The sequence below is a fragment of the Candoia aspera genome, chromosome 1 (assembly GCF_035149785.1).
Source record: "Candoia aspera isolate rCanAsp1 chromosome 1, rCanAsp1.hap2, whole genome shotgun sequence".
Classification (NCBI taxonomy): domain Eukaryota; kingdom Metazoa; phylum Chordata; class Lepidosauria; order Squamata; family Boidae; genus Candoia; species Candoia aspera.
In genome coordinates, this window is record NC_086153.1 from 225823735 (window position 1) to 225847853 (window position 24119).

Genomic DNA, 24119 nt, shown 5'->3' on the forward strand with positions numbered 1-24119 from the left:
TCAGCCCTTCCTTATTAGGAGATGAGATAAACAAAATGAAGTTTTATTAAAAAATGTAAAAAGAAATTTTAAACATTAAAACACAAGCATTCACTTTGGGTAAATTAGAAACCTATTCAGATCATAGGAAAACAGTAGTTGGCAAATTAAACGAGTCCAAAAGGAAATAAAATACTTTGGGCAGATCACATGTTGCTAGTCTGCCACAAATGGCATCATCCCTACTAGACTCTAGTAGAATCCCTACTAGAGATATATGAGGGATTCCAATTTATATTACAGATCACAAGGAAACTGTAAAGAAAATTATATATTTGTACATGCTTGAGATATGATTCTTTAGCTTTTACAAAGAAATGAACATTACACTTGGACATATTACAAAAACTTGTGCAAGTTTCTGGCTAGAACTTTTTTTTTTTACTTATTTCCAAAGAAATAAAAGACTCTTGAAATTGTTTCCTTTACTTCAGTTACCTGGACCTTCCAGTTTGGAGGAGATTCCATTTAAATCTGAGGCTGCTGGGGAAATGGTAAATTCTACCAGTTTAGACCAATTCTACCAGTCTTAGTCTAGCAATGTCTGCCTTTTGTTTTAAAAGAACCAAACTTCTGTTTCCAGCAGAGGAAGGGGCTGGGATATCTGACTCTCTATGTACATGATAAGAGCATCTCTTCCTCATGAGGTGTATTTCATGTCTGGCTGGCAGCCTGCAGTATTGTGAATGATTGGCAAGCAACTTACAATCTCAACAACTGGGTATTCCAAAAGGATATTGTAAAGCTTGGAAAGCTATAGAAAATGGCAACTAAGTTAGTCAGTGAAAAACAGCAACAGCCCTGTCTCTATGAGGTTCTTATGGGCATAGGCATCCAAGCAGCCACTGTGCAAAACAATCCTGGCCTAGAGGGGCCTTTGGTCTAATTTATGAATTCTAATAAGATGATAGCTATGACCAAGCCTCCATGTACATGTACTATGAGGGAAATATAGTAACATTCTGGCTGTATGCTGTATGCTATATTAATATGCTTGTATCATTTTATGTTAACTGAAAAATGAATGATTCTAATTTCAAAAGTTACAGGTAAGAGCTTTGGCATGGATGCAGATGCTGCAGAAAAACTAGGCTTGAACCTGGAAAATCTAATTAAATCCAAGTGAAGCCAAAAGGGCATGCATTCACTTTGACAGTATCATAATACTTTCAGGGGATCTAAGCTTATTGAACTTGGGGTTCAGCCCATATACTCAATAAGTGAGTTTTCATACAGTATAAGATGCTTTCACATAGTACAGTAAAATAAGAATACGGAAACAAAATTTGTACGTATGTCTTGTTATAATATTATGCAAACAACAGATTCATATGGGGGGAGGCAAAGATACTTCTATTCTGAAAAAAAAAGTTCCTTAAGTTGCCAACAAAAAGTTCCCTAACGTCTGCTCCCAAGCCTTAAAAAAGAAAGGAAGATATAGATGACATCTACGTAGATCTGGATTGCTCCATAAATGTAGTCTTCAGGACTGATGGAAAACCTCTTATTCCCCAACAGCAACTGAGTATCATAAGCAAGGAACTGTGGGAAATCACAAAAGAAGCAATTAGTCTCATAGTTCAAGAAATCATCTACCTCTAAAGATCCAAGTGTCCAGCCAATCATTTCTTGCCATATATCCTTAATCACTTGCTTCATTCTCATTTAAAATGTTGTTGACCAATACAGTTTCTTGTGATCCTATCAATATGCTCTTTGACTGTTGAGTTCCTCTGGCTTCATTTCAAAATTACAGATTCTTAAAAATTTAATGCAGTAAATTTTTAATGGAGCAAAATGGAAATCTGATTGCAACTAAGTTGAAATTTTACTTCAGAATAATGTATACCTTTATTTCATTAACTTTATTATATGTCTGATGCTTGTGCTGGTAAATTGTGTTAATATGTTATTAGTTGCCTAGTAAGTCTAATCTTCTAAATAAGATTCTATCAAACTTTATAATTTATTTTGTTTTTAAATAAATATTACTTATATTAGGACTCAATGTGAAACTCTCCTCAGAGATACTGTGTGTGTGTGTGAGAGAAAGAATGAGAGAGAGAGAGAGAGCATACATATAAGTGAGAAGTGCCTAACAGCCCTATAATCCACAACCAGGAAGGGAGCTACTTCTTAATGATTCAATTCTTACCACTCTCCATATTTTAACTGGAAGAAGCACTCAAAGAAGTGATTCCATCACATCAAGTAATTCACTCTACAAAAAAATCAGCAAATTCCCCACTTGCCATTACTGTAAATTGTCAACTTCCTTTTATTGGAACATATCAAAGCTTAACTTAATTAGATGTAATTTGGGGTTGTACATATAAACATTACCGTTTGTTTGCATGGCTGAAGTCAAAGCACTTCTGGCATTTTTCTAGCAGACCCTTCATAAACATCTCCCACAATATTTACCTCACTCCCTTGGATTTAGCACACATCTATTTGCTCTGAAGATAAATGGCATAGCATAATTTCCCAAATATTTTTGGTCAAGAACAAGAACAATATAAAAATAATAGTAAATATAAAAATACTGTAATATCACAGGCCAGGCCTCTGAAGAAGCTGAACAAAACCCACCATCCAGAGCTTTTATTAATTTTGTGCTTCTTCGGCTTCATTTATCCTTTAGGCATTTAATATTATTGTTATTTATGACAGGTCAGTGAAAGGCTGCCTCTAATGAATCATTACCAGTTAGACAGTGAACTGCTAAGTTGTTTTATACAGGCATAATCTTATTTTGCACAGCACACCAAGAGTGTTCCAAAATGCTGTACATCTATTATCTTCATAAAAAGCATCTTGGGGCGATAGGAAGTAATTCTTTACTAACCAGAGTAAAGACGATGGCACAAATGGCTGAATAAAGCATATGGACCCAATAGATCTGAAGAAGATAAGTAAGATCCAGTTAATTACATGTCTCTGCAAGAGGAAGTTTAAGCAGTCAGTTAGTGAGAGCCCTGTTAACATTATAAAGGGGACAACACAGTATGAATGGAAGGGCTCTGTAAGGCCACAGCTGAATTTCAAAACAGGTCTCAATCAAGTGAAGGGGAATCAATTCTTTAGAAAAGAAAAATAGACAGAAGCATTGATTATGTCATAGCTTCCCAATCAAAGCATATATACTCCAAATGAAAACATATATAAATTAAAATAAATATATACATTATATATTATAGTAATTGTTGTTTGTGAGCCAATTGCCACAGAATTTCATTTTAATGTGCACCTTGGTGTATAGTGGAATGACAATGAAAGGCTATGCTATGCTATGCTATTCATAGACGCTAATTAATGCACACGCTTCTGAAAGCCGTATTTCAATCAGTCACCCACTCCAGCCACTTACATATTTGCCTATCAGGACAACAGTAGTGGTGACAGAAGTCACTAAGAGGACAATTGCCAGTATACAGAAAAAACCAGTCCAGGTTGTGAGATCCACCTGCCAATGAGAATGATGCATTACAGCCCAAGTGACACTATCTTACTGCCCAATATATACATACATAGGGTAGCCAATATTATACAAAATGCAAAAGGGAGTATGAAACGAGTCAAAGAAATTTGGAAAGGAAAATTGAATATAAGTCAATCTAGTTCATACTAACAACATGCACTATACTTCTTCATATTTTTCCATCCTTGCTTCCACCATGTTCATATACTGCTTCACACACTTCCTTTTGCTCTTTAAACTTCTTGCCTCTCCTTCAAGATATCATCAACTCCATCCACCCACAACTCCTGTGGTTTTCCCCTTCCTCTCAACCCACATGCTTTCTTCATGTACTTGTTTTGTGATTTGATCTTCATTCATTCTCTACACGATTAAACCATCTCAGAGTACTTCTTTCATACTGATCACTCACTTTTGTATTCAGTACCAATTCATTCTTGACGATCCCTCTTGCTTTACCACACAAACATTTTAAGTGACCCATTCCCACTGCATTCAAGTACCTTTTGTTTCTCCTGACATACCAAACTCTCACCACCATATAACAAAGTGAGTAGAAGCACACTCTTGTACAAACTTTTAAAAAAATCTTTGGATTGTAACAAAGCTGACTCATGCTTGAAGTAGATCCCTTTAAATTGATTAAACTAAGCCATCTGTGTAACACCACCAGCATAGCTTTAGTTTGGCTTGCTATCAAGAAAGGCTTAGAAAATATTTCATTATGAAATCATATATAATTTTAGGCTAGGTCCACACAGCTGTCATGTTTTAATTATGGTTTATTAAATAAGCCACAATTAGTTTGGGTTCACACAATAAGCCATAAATCATGATTTATACACTTCAATGGCTTGGTCTGCATGACATGCAAGCCCAAACCAAATAAACAACATCATAGCTAACATAATGGTGAAGCCAATCTTGGGTTAGTAAAAATCTGCCGCAATGCTAGGAATGCAGGGTTGCTTGCTTGCGAGATGGGCAGCTATATAAATTTGAAAAATAAAATAAAATAAATAAAACGCAGTGGTATAAAAAGTTAGCAAAATAAAAATATAGTAAATATATTATTTTAACATTCTATCTATCCAATCACCTGATGAAGGTATGATATGATCAGAATAATCATTAAAATTGAGAAGTCGGATTAAAATATGTCGATCGTGCTTTATAAAAGGCATTATCAACACTCCAAACCTTGCAAACTATATTGAAGTGACAGGACAACTCACCTTTGTTTGGAAAGAGAAAATAGTGACAGTGATTGTTATAACTGTAGTGATGATCATGGCAAGGATTACAGCCTTGGTCTCATGCATGCTGCAAAAATGGTTTTTTTAAAATGTGTTTAGGATTTCTTTTATCTATTTTATTATTATACAAGATTGACAAGAAGAATGAAAATTCTTCACAAACCAAGCAGAAAGTGATCACAATGACGTTATCCAAACTTCTACTTTCTATCTTGGATATAGAGAAGGGCCTCTCTGATTGACTGCAAAGAGTAGCAGGCTGGTATAGAGGTCAGATATTCTCATCCAGGCCAGTTTACTTCTTAAAAGTAAACATCATTCCTGGAAACAACCTTGTAACCAGTGGAAGTGTTGTGGGATCAACAGATGACTTGAATATCCTTGACACCAATCTAAGGTCAACTAGAGTTTCTGAAGAAACTTCAAAGGTATCCCCATGCACAACTCATTCTATTCCCACATAAATCAGGAACGTATTACTCAAGCTAAGGCAGAACTTTTCCAGAAATGTTACAGTGCTATCTTTCAACAGTTATTTTTTAAAAGTTCACAACAGGTTCACAAGTAAAGTCATTCAATCCTTGTTCAGAATGTTTCCATTTTTTCACTCACATTGTTTTTTCAGTATGAAAATTAGACTGATAAGGACTTGAAGAGGGCAGCCAGATGCAAATTCTACAATGGTCCTAGTACACAATCTTTCCACAAGGGGAAAATCTGGTTTTATTTTTAAATTAAAAGGGGCCTTAGCCATCCAAGAGCCAATGACAAAGGTATAATAAATTAACATAATGCAGTGCCCAATCACTGATGACAATAATGTATTTGTGGACAAAAATAAAAAACAGCTTGCTGGCAGTTTTAAGGAAACAGGAGGCTTTGTTTCCCAAGCCTATGGCTATTAATACTTTCCCAACAATAAATATTCAACACTTTGCCATTATCTTTTGAGAAAATCCAGCTCGTTTGTCCCCACTGTACACTTATCGTTTTCATTTACTCCCTCATACGGTACCTAGCAATGGTGCCTGTCATAAAGCCCAAAGCCAGTGTCTAGGGAAAAAAGGAAACACAAAACATAAAATTAGCAAAGCATTACCTACGTAGTACTGGATTGGCTGTATCTAGATGAACATGTGGTGATGCAATGGTTGATCTAGCCAACAAACTAAAAATTGATATATTATATATTATTCCACTGCAACTTTTCCCCTTCCCCATTCTGAATGGAACAAGCATAAATTAAGAAGCAAGCCCAGATCAAGAACATTTCATTCAATTGCTATTATATCATCTATGGCAAGAATAAACAGTCCAGTTAACGGTGCAGTTTGTTTAATGCAATAAATGCCAGAGCAATGGAGCTGCCAGATGGACATTGCTGATAAGAGCTAATTCCCACATCAATGTATTTCACTTGATATTTTTCAAAGTGTTATTATTCATAGCCAAAGACGCAACCGTCATTGAAAATACTGTGTTGGTGAACTGCATGATCTTCAGCAAAGGATCGTTACCTTGTCGTGGTGCTGGAGCTTGAGCACCTCAATGATGCCATGAGCTAAACCGTGAAGGGCCACCCAAGACGGGAAGGTCATGACAGAGAGGTCAGACTAAATGCGATCCCTGGGGAAGGTAATGGCAACCCACCCCAGTATTCTTGCCGTGAAAACTAAATGGATCAGTACAACCAGAGATATGTCGGTATACCATCGGAAGATGAGACCCCCAGGTCAGAAGATGGTCAAAATGCTACTGGGGAAGAACAGAGGATGAGTTCAACTAGCCCCAGACGTGATGACACAGCTAGCTCAAAGCCCAAAGGACGGCTAGCGGCCAATGGTGCTGGTGGTGAACGGCGAATCCGATGTTCTAAGGATCAACACACCATTGGAACCTGGAATGTAAGATCTATGAGCCAGGGCAAATTGGATGTGGTTATTGGTGAGATGTCAAGATTAGATAGACATTTTGGTATCAGTGAACTGAAATGGACTGGAATGGGCCACTTCACATCAAATGACCACCAGATCTACTACTGTGGACAAGAGGACCACAGAGGAAATGGAGTAGCCTTCATAATTAATAGTAACGTGGCTAAAGCAGTGCTTGGATACAATCCAAAAAACGATAGAATGATCTCAATTCGAATTCAGGGCAAGCCACCTAACATCACAGTGATCCAAATATACGCCCCAACCACAGATGCTGAAGAAGGTGAAGTAGAGCAGTTCTATGAGGATCTGCAGTACCTACTGGACAACAAGCCTAAAAGAGACGTTATTTTCATCACGGGAGACTGGAATGCTAAGGAGGGCAGTCAAATGACACCTGGAATTACAGGTAAGCATGGCCTGGGAGAACAAAATAAAGGACATAGGCTGATAGAATTTTGCCAAGACAAATCACTCTGCATAACAAACACTCTCTTCCAACAACCTAAGAGACGGCTTTATACATGGACTTCACCAAATGGACAACACCGAAATCAGATTGACTACATCCTTTGCAGCCAAAGGTGGTGGACATCTATACAGTCGGTAAAAACAAGACCTGGAGCTGACTGTAGTTCCGATCACGAACTTCTTATTGCACAATTTAGGATCAGACTAAAGAGATTAGGGAAGACCCACAGATCAGCTAGATATGAGCTCACTAATATTCCTAAGGAATATGCAGTGGAGGTGAAGAATAGATTTAAGGGACTAGATTTAGTAGATAGGGTCCCAAAAGAACTATGGACAGAAGCTCACAACATTGTTCAGGAGGCGGCAACAAAATACATCCCAAAGAAAGAGAAAACCAAGAAGGCAAAATGGCTGTCTGCTGAGACACTAGAAGTAGTCCAAGAAAGAAGGAAAGCAAAAGGCAACAGTGATAGGGGGAGATATGCCCAATTAAATGCAAAATTCCAGAGGTTAGCCAGAAGAGATAAGGAATTATTTTTAAACAAGCAATGCGTGGAAGTGGAAGAAGACAATAGAGTAGGAAGGACAAGAGACCTCTTCCAGAAAATTAGAAACATCGGAGGTAAATTCCAGGCAAAAATGGGTATGATCAAAAACAAAGATGGCAAGGACCTAACAGAAGAAGAAGAGATCAAGAAAAGGTGGCAAGAATATACAGAAGACCTGTATAGGAAGGATAACAATATCAGGGATAGCTTTGACGGTGTGGTCAGTGAGCTAGAGCCAGACATCCTGAAGAGTGAGGTTGATTGGGCCTTAAGAAGCATTGCTAATAACAAGGCAGCAGGAGACGATGGCATCCCAGCTGAACTGTTCAAAATCTTGCAAGATGATGCTGTCAAGGTAATGCATGCTATATGCCAGCAAATTTGGAAAACACAAGAATGGCCATCAGATTGGAAAAAATCAACTTATATCCCCATACCAAAAAAGGGAAACACTAAAGAATGTTCAAACTATCGAACAGTGGCACGCATTTCACATGCCAGTAAGGTAATGCTCAAGATCCTGCAAGCAAGGCTTCAGCAATTCATGGAGCGAGAATTGCCAGATGTACAAGCTGGGTTTAGAAAAGGCAGAGGAACTAGGGACCAAATTGCCAATATCCGCTGGATAATGGAAAAAGCCAGGAAGTTTCAGAAAAACATCTATTGACTATTCTAAAGCCTTTGACTGTGTGGACCATAACAAATTGTGGCAAGTTCTTAGTGGTATGGGGATACCAAGTCATCTTGTCTGCCTCCTGAAGAATCTGTATAACGACCAAGTAGCAACAGTAAGAACAGACCACAGAACGGACTGGTTTAAGATTGGGAAAGGAGTACGGCAGGGCTGTACACTCTCACCCTACCTATTCAACTTGTACGCAGAACACATCATGCGACAAGTTGGGCTTGAGGAATCCAAGGCTGGAGTTAAAATCGCTGGAAGAAACATTAACAATCTCAGATATGCAGATGATACCACTTTGATGGCTGAAAGTGAAGAGGAACTGAGGAGCCTTATGATGAAGGTGAAAGAAGAAAGTGCAAAAGCTGGCTTGCAGCTAAACCTCAAAAAAACCAAGATTATGGCAACCAGCTTGATTGATAACTGGCAAATAGAGGGAGAAAATGTAGAAGCAGTGAAAGACTTTGTATTTCTAGGTGCGAAGATTACTGCAGATGCTGACTGCAGTCAGGAAATCAGAAGACGCTTAATCCTTGGGAGAAGAGCAATGACCAATCTCGATAAAATAGTGAAGAGCAGAGACATCACACTGACAACAAAGGTCCGCATAGTTAAAGCAATGGTGTTCCCTGTAGTAACATATGGCTGCGAGAGCTGGACCATAAGGAAGGCTGAGAGAAGGAAGATCGATGCTTTGGAACTGTGGTGTTGGAGGAAAATTCTGAGAGTGCCTTGGACTGCAAGAAGATCAAACCAGTCCATCCTACAGGAAATCAAGCCAGACTGCTCACTTGAGGAAATGATATTCAAGGCAAAACTGAAATACTTTGGCCACATAATGAGAAGACAGGACACCCTGGAGAAGATGTTGATGCTAAGGAGAGTGGAGGGCTAAAGGAAGAGGGGCTGACCAAGGGCAAGGTGGATGGATAATGTTCTAGAGGTGACGGACTCGTCCCTGGGGGAGTTGGGGGTGTTGACGACTGACAGAAAGCTCTGGCGTGGGCTGGTCCATGAAGTCATGAAGAGTCGGAAGCGACTAAACGAATAAACAACAACAAACTGGATGATACAAAATTCAACACGTATCTTTTTTGAAAACTGTAAGCTGAAACCACTTCCTTTTGGTAAAGGGATGGTAAACAAAAATGGACCATACATAAATCTTACAACTTCCGGATCAGTAATTTAGAGATTCTAATTAATTCAATGTGGATGGAAATGACTGCAGGACTGGTTGTCTGATTTACATGGGCAAATATGTATTTGCTATAAGAGAGGAGTCATGAATATTAGCTTTGGAACTTGAGAGGAATCCCTTCCCCAACATACAACACATATACTTTTCTATCAGAAAAAAGACAAAAAAAGACATATTTTTTCCTGTAAAAATCTTGGCTACTTCTGGATGAGCACAATTTAAAGTATGCATTATAACCCAAAAATACTATGTAGTTTTTCTTTATTTTGTTACTGTAGACCTAGCCTTTCTACTCTGGCATGTGCTCAGGGTGGCCAACCACATTTTAACCATTAAAACAGGATTCAAAAAGTCAGAAATATAAATTAGTACTAAAATCAATTAAAAACTAAAGCCTGGCAAAAGAGATTTTTAGATTCTTTAAAAGCTAGGAGGGGGAAAGAGGCAGAAGCTACTCCCAAGGGCATGTATTTCATAGTCTTGAAGAAGCTCAGGGGAAGCCCTCTCTCACGGCTCAGAAAGACATGCCTCACCTTCAGATCTTAACAACTGGACAAGTTCAGAATGGGAGAAGTGGCCCCCTTAATTAGGTCTTAAGCCATTAATATTAACACCTTAAATTGTGCAGTTAAGCAACTGGCAATCAATGCTGATCTTACAGTACAGGCATTATATGACTTCTAGAACTAGTACTGGTTGACAGCCTAGGTGCTGCGTTTTACCCCAATGCCAAATTATGGATGTTGGATTATGACATCTTTCCATCAGTAACAAGCCTTGTGTATCTATTTATTTGAAAGGGAAAAATATTTATTTATTTATTTATTATGTTTTTATACTGCCCAACTCAAAATGACTCTTAGATAATACATCTGAATGTAAAGAGACATTTGTAGTTTGGAGGGAATGCAATCGTTTTCCTGACAAGTGTTTTAATAACTTTTACTTGAACGTTTGTAATAATGCAAATACATTACCCTCTTTAATATCCATCCTAGGCCCTTTTACCACCATTACTGGTCTCCCCATGTTAGGGATTTTGTATCTCATAAATTTAGCCCAACCTGTAACATCAACATTCTACCTACAAAGATTGTCATAAAGATTATGTTCCATGGAAATCGTCTCCTGAAAGAGAGCAGAGAAACTAAGTTAGAATACATACAAATGGTCCCACTTCAAGAAAAAGTATATTTTGGCAGAACTGTTTCAGAGATACACCTGTCTTCCTGCATGTTCTATTCCAAGCAGTTGCCTTAGTAGGATATGGTTTGAATTCAAGAAGATGCAAAGGAAAAAATACCGGTTTGGGCAAAACAAGCAAGGCAAGGGGAGGAAAGGCCTTAGGATTCAAACAGCACTCAGGACAGCTCTATTTGAAGCCTCTTAAGAGCAAAAGTCACAAGTTACTTTGGCAACAGGTAGCTCCCCAACTAAGATTTTAAAAAGCTACATCTGGACCTCTAGCTCCACTTTCTTAAGCAAACACTGTAACTTGAAACTCTTAGCCTGAAAAAGGTTCTGCATCCTGACTTTAAAACAATTAAGAAACTTGCACAGAAAATGTTAAAAATAAAAGAAACCACAGCTGGAAGAGTGTGAAATATAGCGAAAATCTTTTAAAGCCACCTAGAAGAAAGGGTTAATTGCTTTCCTACTAAAGAAGGTACAAATCTAACTTCTATATGGAGAAAGCTAGCAATTTGGGTCCCATCACAAAGAAAACAACAATAAACATCTTTTGGCGAAGGGATGTATAAAATAGCATCAAAAAGATTATACAGGCAATCTCCTATGATAGAAAGTTGCTTTTCACTCCAATTCTTTTGACTCCACAACTCTTTTCCTGAGGTCTTTCGGATCCCCAGGTTGTGACAGTGCATCTTCATTGCTGTACTACTGTATAACCATTCTATAGACAACATTCCCATTATTTCTCATTGCTTACCTACCCTAAGCCCTTTGATTCTTCTTATAATTCTGCTTTTCATCCAAATTTATTTTTCAGCTGCAACAACTATAAAACTATGAACATGTGATTGCTGTATCTCCCCATCCATTATTTGGAAGTAAGAGAAGTGCCTCATGCAGGCCTCATTTTTACAACTCTCTATTCTGTTGCGGAGAAAAAAAGGCAAAAATCATCTTGCAAGGCTGTATTTCCATACTGTCAGAATGCCAACCCTTTTACTACTTCTCCACCCTTCCTCCCCTAATTCCCAGCAAATTTTGAATTTGATACATCATAAAATCACAGATGTTACCTAGGGATACTTACTGGATCTTTTGACAAAGCACCAGCACTAGGTAACAGATCAAAAATACACCACTGGGAAGGTAAAAAAGACAAGTTATAGCAAACTGGATGGTGAAGTCTAAAGAGCAAGCTACCCTCTATATTTAGCAAACTTTTTTCAATGAAAGTCCTTTAAGCTCTATTGAACATGTATATTAAAGTTTTATCAGAATTTTCATAGTTTTATCAGACTATGCTTAGTTAAGGTAGGACATACTTCCTCTGAAAAGTGGTACCAAATGAAATTACAGTGATAATGTTGGTATGTGGTGTTTTCTGCAAGAAATTTTAGCTGCAAAGAAGTAACTATGGTGATTGAATACTTTCTTAAGTATCGGCAGGGTGAACAGGTCAGACTTAATTGTCCTCAGGTTGGGGTGTGTGAAAAGGATGACCATATAAGATAAAGCTGCTGATTGCCTGGAGGGACACTTGCCTGGACTTGTTACAGTTTCGGTTTCATTTTTGCAGCCTCTGGTTCCAGCAGGCTCTCTCCCAGCTCTGTGCGTGTGAATGTATGAGCTTGTAAAGCTTTTGTGCCTATCCAGGGATCGGATATGAGAACTGTTTATGTTTTATGCTTCTTATAAATACACTTATTTTTATAGAAATGCCTGGTGTTTGGTTTTTTTTTTTTATCTCTCGGGCCAAACGCTTTCCAGCACTCTGAACAGATAAGACCCTTATGAGTGGTGGTGATGGAAGTCAGAGTAGAGCAGAGATTCTCATAGGGTACAGCCTAATCAACTACAGATGAGCTTTTCTTAACCTGTACTGGGGCTACAGCACCAGAATTCCGATACATCATGGGTAATTCCCATCATGGCTCAGAGTTCTTCGATAGTATTCCCAATACATCTAAAAGGCACCAAGTTAGGGAAGATTACAGCAGAGCAATGGATCAACAATGACATCTGAATAATACTTACTAAGATACATAATAAAATGGAATGTGACTGATCACATAAGTGCTCACAGGAGTCCTGTGGAGAAGAAGGACAAGTTATTACTAGACTGTCAGTCACTTTTGACCTAAATTAGCCTAAAGTTCCATTAAGATTATCTACACTTTTCACATTTCCCACTGGAATTTTGTGATCAAGAACCATTAACACCTTATTGTTAGCTGGGCCACACCTAGAGCTTGGTTTGTATCTAGCTGCTTAGCTTGTGCTGTGTATTTTTGGTATGCAGTTACTGAAACACGTATGCCTAAGGCAAAGAGGCTTTCAAGCAAATAGGCATTTTCATACCAAGTTCACCCATTTCTTTTTCACTTCTGTAGGTTTCCAGCATATGAACAAAAAAGGAACCAAAGGGAAATACGTTTCTCCACTTCTGCTTGAATGCACTATATATGTATCAGTAGCTCTATTGTCCATGTGGGGGAAAGCCACACTCATTACCATTTTCCCTGCTGATAACGTTATAGGGATAGAGGGGATAAATAAATTGCCAGCCCTGAACAAAATAAACTTTTACCTACAGCTTCTAAATAACAGCACAAACCCAAATGTCATAACAAGACAGTTATTTGAAGAACTAACTGTGAAATTGCTAGAAAGGTTTATTTTCTTTAAATTAGAAGAATGCAAAATCAAAATGAATACAATCTCTCTTTCTGGCTTTTAAAAAGGGGCAGAACTTTCTCATTTAGGATTAGAATTTCCAGCTGGAATTAGGTTATGCTGTCAGAACTCAGGAACCTGGTGAAAGAGCTCTATTATGCTAATTCCTTCTGTTAGAACCCCTCAGGAACAGTAGGATAGAGTGGGAAGTCTGCCACTGGAAGCATCATAAAATGGTAATGGACAGCTTTATCACTGTCCTTTGACAACAGGGCAGGCTTTGGAGAATCAAGAACGAAGGTTCCCCCTGCTCCCCTGGAGCTAACATAATTTATTTCCCTTCCATCAGAAGCAATAGTAAGATGAAAGGCGAGAGGGAAACCAAAATGCATCACAAAAAAGAAGAAAAATGAAGCCCTTCTCTTTCTTCTGCCTGACTGATATGAGTCTGGCAGGGTATCAGCAGTCACTGTCCATCGTGCATTCTCAGTCCCATGTCCACCTGGCTTGCTTTGTCTATCTTGGACCCATGAAGACTTACACAAAGGTGAAGACGGCAACAATTGCCACAGTCAGTAGTAACTGGAGGGTGATGATACTGTAAACCTGTTTGTGAAGACAAAAGAGATGCAAATTGAAAATGCAAAACAACAAAGTCTTGCGTGACTTATATTCAGATGCTCACACACCAAGGCAGCAAGAACTGATGCAAGGATGAAAGCTGTTTGCTGAATTATATGGAATATTTTCATCCTATCATGTCTTTTCTCAACCTCACAAAGTTAGAGGGGGGCATTTAAACCACTGAACCAAGAGCTTGCTCCTAGCAGAAATCCAAATTAAAGCATTTCCAACAGATGGCTGATAATTTGTTCACATTAACAGACCACACATCCCAATTAGCTGGCATGAAATATCCAGCTATGAAATATCCAGCAATATTAGATCATTCAGGCCAGGCCAGTATTATACTAAATTTAACTCAGGCTACACAATTATCAGCATTCTTTTAAAAAGTTTGAAGAGCAGAACTACACAGTATTTGGCTTTTTTTTCACTTTTGAGTAGATATTATTGGAGATGTATGCATCTTTAAAAAATCTTTAATATTATGAACACAAGAAAAAAGTCAGAAAAGCACACACTATGTAATAAATAAAGGAACTAAAAAGTGCTTTTTTTACACTGCATTTATTTAGTCTAGGCTTGACTGGGCTCAGTGCTGGGGGTGGGGACAAAAGATGGGATTGTAACACTGTACTGGAATTTTATCAGCCTGACCTGAGCTTTCACCAATTTTTGAATTTCTATTCTAGACAGAGTAAGGAAACTGTTGGTTTATCACCTAGCCAATTTAACTGGAGACATGTCATCTCCCCAGATCATTCAGCAATCTCTGTATCTCTAAATCATGTTTTATCAACTCAATAAAAATATTAACATAATTTAAAACAGTGACCATTTTATTTGGCTCATTGTTAGTAAACTTTAATCCCAACTCCAGACTCACCCACAACAGACAGACTAAAGATACAGCTGTATGAATCGTTTATAATATGATTAATATGACCTATTACTGTAACATTCGTCTTTCAGTTATTAGTTTCTCTTATGGATTTTATTGCAGTAATTTAGATTTCTTCTCAAGTTGAAAGGTCATCTTTTATGATTTGGAAGTGGTCTTCTCATTAGGACAATAGAGCTTGGATCCAAGAAAGCTTCTGCAAATGGAAACATAGCCCAAACAGTGGTTTTGCACACAAAAAGGCAAAGCATTTGTATCAACCCACACAAAGAGAAGGGCTGTGCAACATTTCGAATCTGAAGGGGCAAAGATGCTTTTGAGGAGACAGGGATGTTCATGTAACATCTGTCAGCAACTCCTTAAAACGGTTTCATGTTTTTTTGGAATTGCATGGCAGCCCTCCAGTTTGCATGTGATCCTAGGAAAGATACAGGCTTGGCTTAAGTTATTTTTGAAATACAATTTTTCCTTGCACAGCCTTAATATATAGTGAAATAGATTAAAATGCCAATCAGAGTTGAGTAGTTCTGCCTTAAGATACATGGCTTTAAAAAAAAGAAAAGGGGTCTTCACTGATTCCCCCTCTTCCAATTTCTTGCCACTTCTACTGCAGGTCCAGGAACTCCCCCAAGCCCTCCACAGACTGAAATGCAAAAGGCTACAGGCCAATGGAGATGTGTCTCATTCCTTCCACAGTACTCTGGATTAACAATGAGAGAGTGGACATCATTTTCATATGAAAAGACTTGTGATCATTCTCCCTTCTTCCTCCCTGAGTTTATGAAAGAACTGTCATCACGTGAAAGACATTTTAAAGTGAGGGGACACATACTTCATTTCATTAAGATATGCACCAAGTACATCAACATCCAATTCAGGAGAGATTCTATAGCAGGCCTCTAGAGGAGAGAGGGCCACACTGATAAATTAAAAACAATCATGGGCCACAAAGGAATACCTGGCATGTTGACCGGCTGTTTGGCAGCAGGCAGGGTGGCAGCAGCAAGGCGTTGGAGGCACTCGGAAGCATGTCTTTTGGGGCAGTGGCAGCAAATTTATTGACTTTTTAAAAAATGCTAGCGGGCCACACAAGGCTGCTTGGTGGGTCGCATGTTGTGCAGGTCTGTTCTATAGTTTTCACGCATGTCAAGAGTAAGGAAGATGACCCTGAGGGAGATAAGCAGAAGCCTCTGCCTAGGCAAAAGGGGCTGAAATATTTTTTAAGTCCAGAGTAACCAGATAACATTCAGAAGCAGCTCAGGCAAACGCCTCCCTCATACACTGGGGTATAAGAAAGGGGAGGAGTCAAAGCATAATTAGACTTGTCAGATTCTGTTATTTTAGCCAATCTCAATAAAAGTAGTTTTAGCCTTCCTGTGGAGTTGATTTCTTGGTCTGGCCTACCCAGTGGGGCTGGCATCAGACTTACCTTGCGAATGAAGGTTTGCCTAACATTTTTTTCCACCCAATATGCAATTCGGAAATCCCCTTCTTCTGTTTCACAACTTCTATCACCTGTTAAGAGAAGGTGAAAAAGAGTGACATTGAATAACACTATCTTTCTGACAAAATGTACAGCAATTGTAGCTGTGCTAGGATGGTGCCACGCTAGATCTCTTAGGCATGATTGTGGCAATGCGTTACTGGATTTATCTGGATGCAAATTAAAACAATGGCTGACCTTACTTCTTCTTAGAACATCTTGTTATCCACTGATAAGTACTCTGAAGCCCCAATAACAGCCCTTGCCTCAATTCTCAATAAAGATATGCATTTAATATGCTGTCTAGTTTGGCCCTCTCTTTACAGTCCTAAGTCAGAGTTTTCCTAACTGCTGACACTCCTTCTCCTGTCCCTTAACCCTCTACAATATTTTCATTTAACATCCCTTGCATGTTAATCAGCTGTGCTGTTTGTGCTCTCCCACCTTCAGCTCCAGACCTCTTGTCATCATAGGGGGGTGGAGGACCAAGAGTTTCCATGTTGTCCCTGGGTGGCTTACAGCACCTGGAAAAAATAAATGAAGTCTGAGATGCTTAAGACAAAATAATACACATACATGCAAAAATGCACACACAGATATGAAACACAGACTAAATTCAGGTACAAAAACCACAACTGCAGTATTCTTACAAAATGCTATGTTCAAACAAATAAACCTTATTACACCTTAAAGCAGTAGTTTGATTTATGTCAAGATAATGGCTGGATTCCTACAACTACCTTTAGTCTATGCTAGTGTTTCTCAACTTCAACGATTTTAAGATGTATGGACTTCAACTCCCAGAATTCCCCAGCCAGCATAGACTAACTTGTCCAAGCCCAGAGATAATGTGGTCAGGCAGCACCCTTTTTCTGCAATATTTATTCTAAATTATCAAGGCCAGTATTGCTATTCCAATGCAGTCCAAGAAGGTATACCAAGTATAAACAGTAAGGTAAAATGCATCAGATGTAGGGTGTTTTCCTGCAGCTAGGATGACTCACAGAAGTGAGGAAGGGGGAGGATTCTGGAACCTTTAACCTGTTCTGTGTTTTGACAGGTACCCCAAAGAGGGGAGTCTTTAGCAAGGGAAGGGAACCTGTGGTCCTCCAAGTGTTACTGAATTTCAATTCCCAGCAGCCAGAGCCAACACAGCCAACAGTGTAGGATGCAAGAAATGAAGCTCAATATCTGGAGGGCTTCAGATTGCTCATCTGTGTTAGAGGCAGGTGGTCAGGGGTTCTTACCATCCAGTACCTACCTCATCTTATTGAACAAAGCAAATTGGAAAAAAATGGAATGATTGAAAAATAATGAAATATCAGGATTGTTTGCCTCTGGCAGCAATTGTTATTTTACAACAGTAACTGCTAGAAAAAGCAGATACTTGTTTTCTAGAGCAGTGACAGGAAAGGGGGCAACAGTTATCAGTCATAAAATGTTAAAAGGACAGAAACTGTCTTTCTCAACATCTTTGTGTCCTTATATTAATTTTCTGAATGACCAATTAAACAGGGTATTAATACACAAGGGTCATTTTATTTTGGTTTCTGTATTTATTTTCCTTATTATATGCATTTGCCATGTGCTTTTCATGTGTCATGCAAAGGTAGTATTAGCAGTAGTTATAGTTATAACCAAAATAACAATAGAAGGGACTGTAAAGATCATTCTATTTTGGTAAATTTCAGTGAAGCATAATTTTTAATTTGCTTTTACATTATTGCTACCTTTCAGATTGTCAGGGTTTAAAAATTAATGTCTGGAAAACATTAAAAAAATGTATTAAAATGTTAAATGTAAGTCTGGGGCATTTTTGCAGCAGTAACAAAGGAGAATACGGTAGTTCAGCATTGTATTGGTAAGGTCCCAGAGTCAATCTTCTACATCTTTAAGCAGGTTAAAAGAACACCAATTTGAAACCCTAGAGAGATGCCCTCAGCCAACAGTTGAGTCGATGCATTGCATTAACCCTGACTCATTTAACTACGGTTTACTGAATAAACCTCAACTAGTTGGATTCATATCATATGCTAAATGATGAACCTATGCTTTACAAATCACAGCAGCTAAGTTCGCACATTGTGCTAAATACAGTACAAAATGAACAAGCCAGTTTTTGCTTGAGAATTCAAGTCCATGACTGTAAAATTATTTGGACTAACAGTCTTAGTGTATACAGTAATTTATCTTGGAACTTTGCACGTAAAACTAGCTATGCTGTGAATACACTATCCAAAATTTTTTGATACCCAGAAACAGGCTTGTGCCAATCTAAACATATATCAATACTGATTTTGCATTTAATCTCACCATTTTACTCCTCTTGCTCTTTTTCTCTTAAGCTGCAGGTTTCCAAATTGGGGCATTTAAAATGAAGTTAATCCTTTCCTGCTTGCATACAGAGGGCTGCAAAAATAATTTTATTTTGGCAAACTTTTGTGAGCATAATCCATAATTTGCCTTTATATTGTCCCTTTTGTTATGCGTAATACATGAAAGAATCTTTTATTTCTATTTGCTTTCTCTCCACTTTTTAAATTAAGTGTTTATATTGTTTTAATGTATTAATTATGACATGCATTACCATAAGAATATTTCAAAAATGTTAAATAAATTAAAATGTTTATTTTTATGGTAAGCAGAAATTCCCAGGAGTTAAGATACAGCACACCAAGCAGTTTGAAAACATGCAAATGTGAGTAGATCAATAGGTACCGCTTCGGCGGGAAGGTAACGGCGTTCCGTGAGTCATGCTGGCCACATGACCCGGAAGTGTCTATGACAACGCCGGCTCCAAGGCTTAGAAACGGAGATGAGCACCGCCCCCTAGAGTCGGACACGACTGGACTTTACGTCAAGGGAAACCTTTACCTTTACCTAAGATACAGCAAAAGGAAGGAACAATTCAACATGCACTACTGTTCTCCTAAGATGTCTGTTTGATGGTGGTGTACTATCAGGGATGAGATCTGTCTTCAAAAGTGAAAGTACATAATAGATAATAGTTTTCTACAGAAATCAGCAGGATGAAACTTGCAAATATGCAAACATGCCCAAGCAGGCTGTTATACTGATGAGATTATGATGTGATTAATATTTTGAGTAGGTTCTTCAAAACACATAAGCTTGTTCTATGAATGGAATTTCAATAGAAAAAAAAGTGATGCCAAATAGCAAACTGAACTAAAACATAATGCTGTATCTGGCCAATTGGGGACTGCGTGCTTAGAATGATAATGAACAGGACTTTTGGAATCATTAATGTTCCTGAGAACATTTCATTTCATCTCTGTCAGCAAAAAATGGTGTGTGTCAAAATCAAGATAGGCAAACCTCAGATTAGTGTGATCTAGTTTGTATTTGTTTTTCAGTAGAAATTTGAAATAATCAATGAGCTGACGCAGACAGGTGTGTGTAAGAATTATGGAACTGAGCATCTAAGAGAGCATTTTCAAACCCTGAACTGTGACCAGTGCCAAAGCCAAGGCCACAAGTCTCTTCACATAAAATGCCATCCCCAAAATTCTCCCAACATTGAGAGGGGGGAGTTGGGGATTGTTTGTATTACTAGATGACTGGGAATCAGAAACCATTGTCAATTGCCTTAAGATTGATTAAGAGGTTACAAACTGTTTTCTGCCTACCCCTAAAAGTGACATGTAGGCTTTCAAGGGGCATTCAAAGATATTTCAACGCGTTCAGAAACCAGTGCTGCATCGTGCAAGTGCCTGTATCTAACCAACTGGCATTATGTAATTAAAATATTTATATCCTGCCAATTCTCCACAGAATTCTAAGAGGTTCACAACAAATAGCAATTTAAAACATTAATCTACAAATACGATATATAAATCATGTATGTGTGATGGCAAGAAAAAAAACGAGATACACAGCTCTCTTTGGAGAGAACATTTGGAAGCTATTAACCAGCTAGAATCATGTATAATGTTAGTGTTCAGTTAGAAATGAAGAGAGAGAACAACACTTGAGTTAAATGAATATGAGGATCACATCTCCATTCAGTACTTTCACTTATCTCCAATTCTTTGTGGTCTGTTTTCTCTGGTTAGCTCACATATGCACTGTGCCATCTTACTAACATCCACGAACAACTGAGGGGAAAAAAAACCTTTCCCATATTTGGATATTTCTAACTCCATTTCAAGGAAGCAAAAGTAAACATGATCCACATGCACAAATTTTGAATTTTTGGTAACAACTCCATTAGTTATACAAGGATTGTAATGCTGACATTGATGGCACATAAATCTCAGCTCACACAAGTGAGAAAGGGAAAGTGTCATTGGAAGGATCTCTGTTCTAAAACCTACAGCTGTGATACGATCACTGAGGGGGGGGGCTTTCCACACTTGTATTATCAATATTTCTTGGCAATTATAAGAGCATGCAATATCAATTTCCATTGTTCTCCTATTAGTTTCCAAACTATTCTTATATACTTTTTAAAAAGCTTTTATAAAACCCAATGAACCTTCCAAAATAAAATTACTGTAATGTATGAAATAACTTCTGTCTGGAAAAAAGAAACTATAATGCATGACTACATCACAGGAACCAATGTTATATTTTGAGCTCCCCATCCCAATCAAAAATAGATAGGTGTATAACCTATCAAATATTTTAATTAATTGATCATTAATTTTAAATCCAATTGGTTCATCTTCCCAAATCTGTCGCTATTTCTATTTAAATTTAGTTTAATTATATCAGAGCTCTCTAGATACTCTCAGCCCAAAATAAATTATTTTGCCCAGGCATCATCAAATCTATCCTGAGAAAGACATACACTCAGATTTAGATCTATTGATAGTATATGAAGAAAAGAGTCCAAGAGAATACATTAATTTTATTAATTTTGGTATGGATGACTCAGATTTATCAATAAATGCCAACATAAATGAATAGCATTTGTTAAATCACAACTCTATTTTGCTGAAATGCACACACCAGTTTCTAAATATACAACAGAGGAGAGACCAACTTTGCTGTATCTCTCTCTAACAAAAAGAGGGTAAGATTGCATTAGTTATGTTTGCAAAACAATAACATATTGTAATCCATTTTAAAATTTCTGAGTAAAAGCATTTTGCAAAAATAAAATATAGTTATTGTCAATGAATTTTACTGAAGGCCTTCTCTGCATCCTATCAGATAATTAGAGCAGGATCTACCTTAATGTTACTTCATGGGTTTTTGACCATATAATACAGATGAGACATGATTTAGGTAAAATATTTTCTAATAGCCTCAAATTATCAGCTTCTTGTCAATGATAAATCTTTATCTGCTTGCACAAAATATGCAATGCCAGCGATTTCTGGAACTGGTTAGCAAGAATGCCAGATACTATTTTAACAACCAGTTTCACTAATGAAATAGGCCTATCACTCGCCCAGTACATATTTATTGGTGGTAAAGATTACAGTGATATAAACTTCATTAAAAGAAGCTGTTAAAGTACCAGATTCAAACATCTTCTGATAAAAGATTTTAAAGTTAGGGTCCAAAATATCTGTTGGCACTTTATACTGTTCTATAGGAAACCTATTTAGCCTCGGAGTTCTACCCTTCCTTGTGTTAGGGGGATCAACCATTTTGTGTTTCTTTATCCCAGCAGTCCCTGGGGCAACCTAAATGCAACTTGAGGCAATTCTTGTAAGCCTGACCTAATTTTTTGCTACTTCGGCTCATCTTTTAAGACTCTGCTAACCAGCGGTTATCATGCACTTGCCCTGCCTCATTCAAGACATTTTACCAGAGCTACCCTCCTCTAGGTTCTCTTTCCTTTCTTCTCTCACTCTCTTTTTTTCTTCGCCCCCCCCTTCCCCAAATCCAACATTTGTTACAGAGGGAAAGATGAGGTGTCTTTTGAGTGAAAGCCCCTTCACTGTCGAATCTGTAGCTTAAAGATTACCGGTCTGCTCCTTCCTTTCTGCTTTATTCAACATCTCGCTATGTCAAAAGAACCAGACTGAGCCGCGAGAAAAGGCGACCCAGCTGGCTTCGTCCCCACGACGGAGGCCAATTCTGAACCCACCTGACCCCGCAATTCTGGTTGCAGCCGTTACACGAGGCCACCTCTGCTGAGAGCAGAGAAGGTTATTCACCGGCGGAATTCCGCCCAGTCTAATTGGAGGAATCGCCCACCAACACGGCACGCCAGCGACGAGGACTAGTTGCAACCTCCGGGGAATGGAGCCTGATATAACTCTCGGGTGGTTCTCAGATCCCAGATAAGAATTAAATTCCAGGTAAGGAGCCAGCCCTCCTCGTTTAGCGAAGCCTACTTGGGCGAAAGGTTCCCATCCCTCTCCTCCTCGGCACAGCCTTTGTTCGGACGATTAAGGCAAGGCGAGACAAGGCTAAACACGCGCGTGCCCCAAGCATCCTTACCTGCGTCCCCTCCTCCAGGCCTTCTGGGAAGCTCTTTCCAAACTCTGTTCCTCGGCAATTTCGGCCAGTCGTAAATTGGTGGAATCAGAGAACCAGGGAGGAAAAGAATGGCCGTGAGGGGAACCGCGCTCAAGGGACTTTTTGATCAACTTCCTATTGTTTTTGAGGACATAAAAAAGGAGAGAGACCCTGAGATGCAACTCAAGTGCCCCCAAGAGGCGAACGTAATGATTACAAGCTCCTATTCAATAGGAGCCCGGAACGAAAGATGGTGAAACTGCACCAACTTTTTCCTGGCTTTTATGCCTTGCCCCCGGATTCTTTGCAGTCTTGAACCCAAGAGATATTAAGGATGCTTGGGATATTCCATCGCTTAGGCGTAAGATATCAAACGGTTCATATCTTTGCTTACATTATATTTTGATATTATCAAAAGATAATGTAAGCAAAGCAGAACCATTGCAACTGTTGCATTGGGATCTTGGGGTTTGCTGAGCTTGGTTTTCTTCTTCCAGATCTTTCATTGCCAATCTAGGTAACATTAGTGCTTTGACACCAGAAAATGAGCTTTGCAGGCTTGTTAGGTGTGTTTGACCTACATATCTTAATAGTTGTTATATGTCTGTTTCTGATTGGCTTATGCTGTCATCTGTGGTTGTTCCTGCAAAGCACTGATGATATTCCCTAGTTTGGTAATTAAATGTTTGCAAGAAGAAAAGCAAGGTAATTGAACACCAAGATCCCAACATTTCAACTGTGAGCTACTGTACATATATTCTCTACTATTGCTATTTAACATTAGTATTTACATTTTACCTTGAAGTGTAGATGGGGTTTACTCTTACTCTATCCCCACAAACAACTATCTTGTGATGTAGGTTTGACTAAGGGCATTGTTACATCTATGCAGTACAGGAAGGCTTTAGCTAGGCCCCAGCATCTTCCTGTTGTATTGGCAGAGTTTTCTGAAATTTACTGGCTCTGCAGATTTGAAGCTCCACTTGGTTTTTGTTTGAACAGGGTGATTGGGCCACTCAGTGAGCTCCATAGTCATGAAGGGGTCTAAACCTCAATCTCCCAAATCCCAATTTAATGTCTTAAAAGCCAAGTCATGTTAGGGATCAGGAGCAAAGGGTTAAAAAGTGTATGTGGCATTTAGCAAAATGGTTTAATGCAAACTTAGGTGTTTGGAATACAGCATATATGTCATGAGCA

The 24119-nt window shown here is 38.4% G+C and overlaps 2 protein-coding genes across 2 annotated transcripts in view; one reads left to right on the forward strand and one right to left on the reverse strand.

Annotated features, from left to right (window-relative positions):
• LOC134487209 (keratin, type II cytoskeletal 8-like) overlaps positions 1-24119 on the forward strand; it is a 95968-nt gene that overhangs the window by 55042 nt on the left and 16807 nt on the right. The gene's annotated exons all lie outside the window — the stretch shown is intronic.
• LOC134487207 (protein lifeguard 3-like) lies at positions 48-17022 on the reverse strand. Its single transcript, XM_063288864.1, has 11 exons — positions 16932-17022; positions 16434-16519; positions 14021-14085; positions 12841-12894; positions 11894-11944; positions 10704-10743; positions 5792-5829; positions 4756-4843; positions 3410-3505; positions 2888-2941; positions 48-1581 (listed from the first exon to the last, which is right to left on the reverse strand). Exons 1-11 carry the CDS (start codon positions 16984-16986, stop codon positions 1438-1440), a joined length of 771 nt encoding a protein of 256 aa, XP_063144934.1. The 5' UTR covers positions 16987-17022; the 3' UTR covers positions 48-1437.

Bases quoted from the DNA above. Each gene is read 5' to 3' on its own strand.
- LOC134487207 (XM_063288864.1), bottom strand. From the start codon at position 16,986: ATGGAAACTCTTGGTCCTCCACCCCCCTATGATGACAAGAGGTCTGGA. The intron at 4,844-5,791 runs GTACCGTATGAG...CCATTTTTGCAG, and splicing joins ATGACAGGCACCATTGCTAG to CATGCATGAGACCAAGGCTG. The intron at 3,506-4,755 runs GTGAGTTGTCCT...TCTCATTGGCAG, and splicing joins TTTTCTCTTTCCAAACAAAG to GTGGATCTCACAACCTGGAC.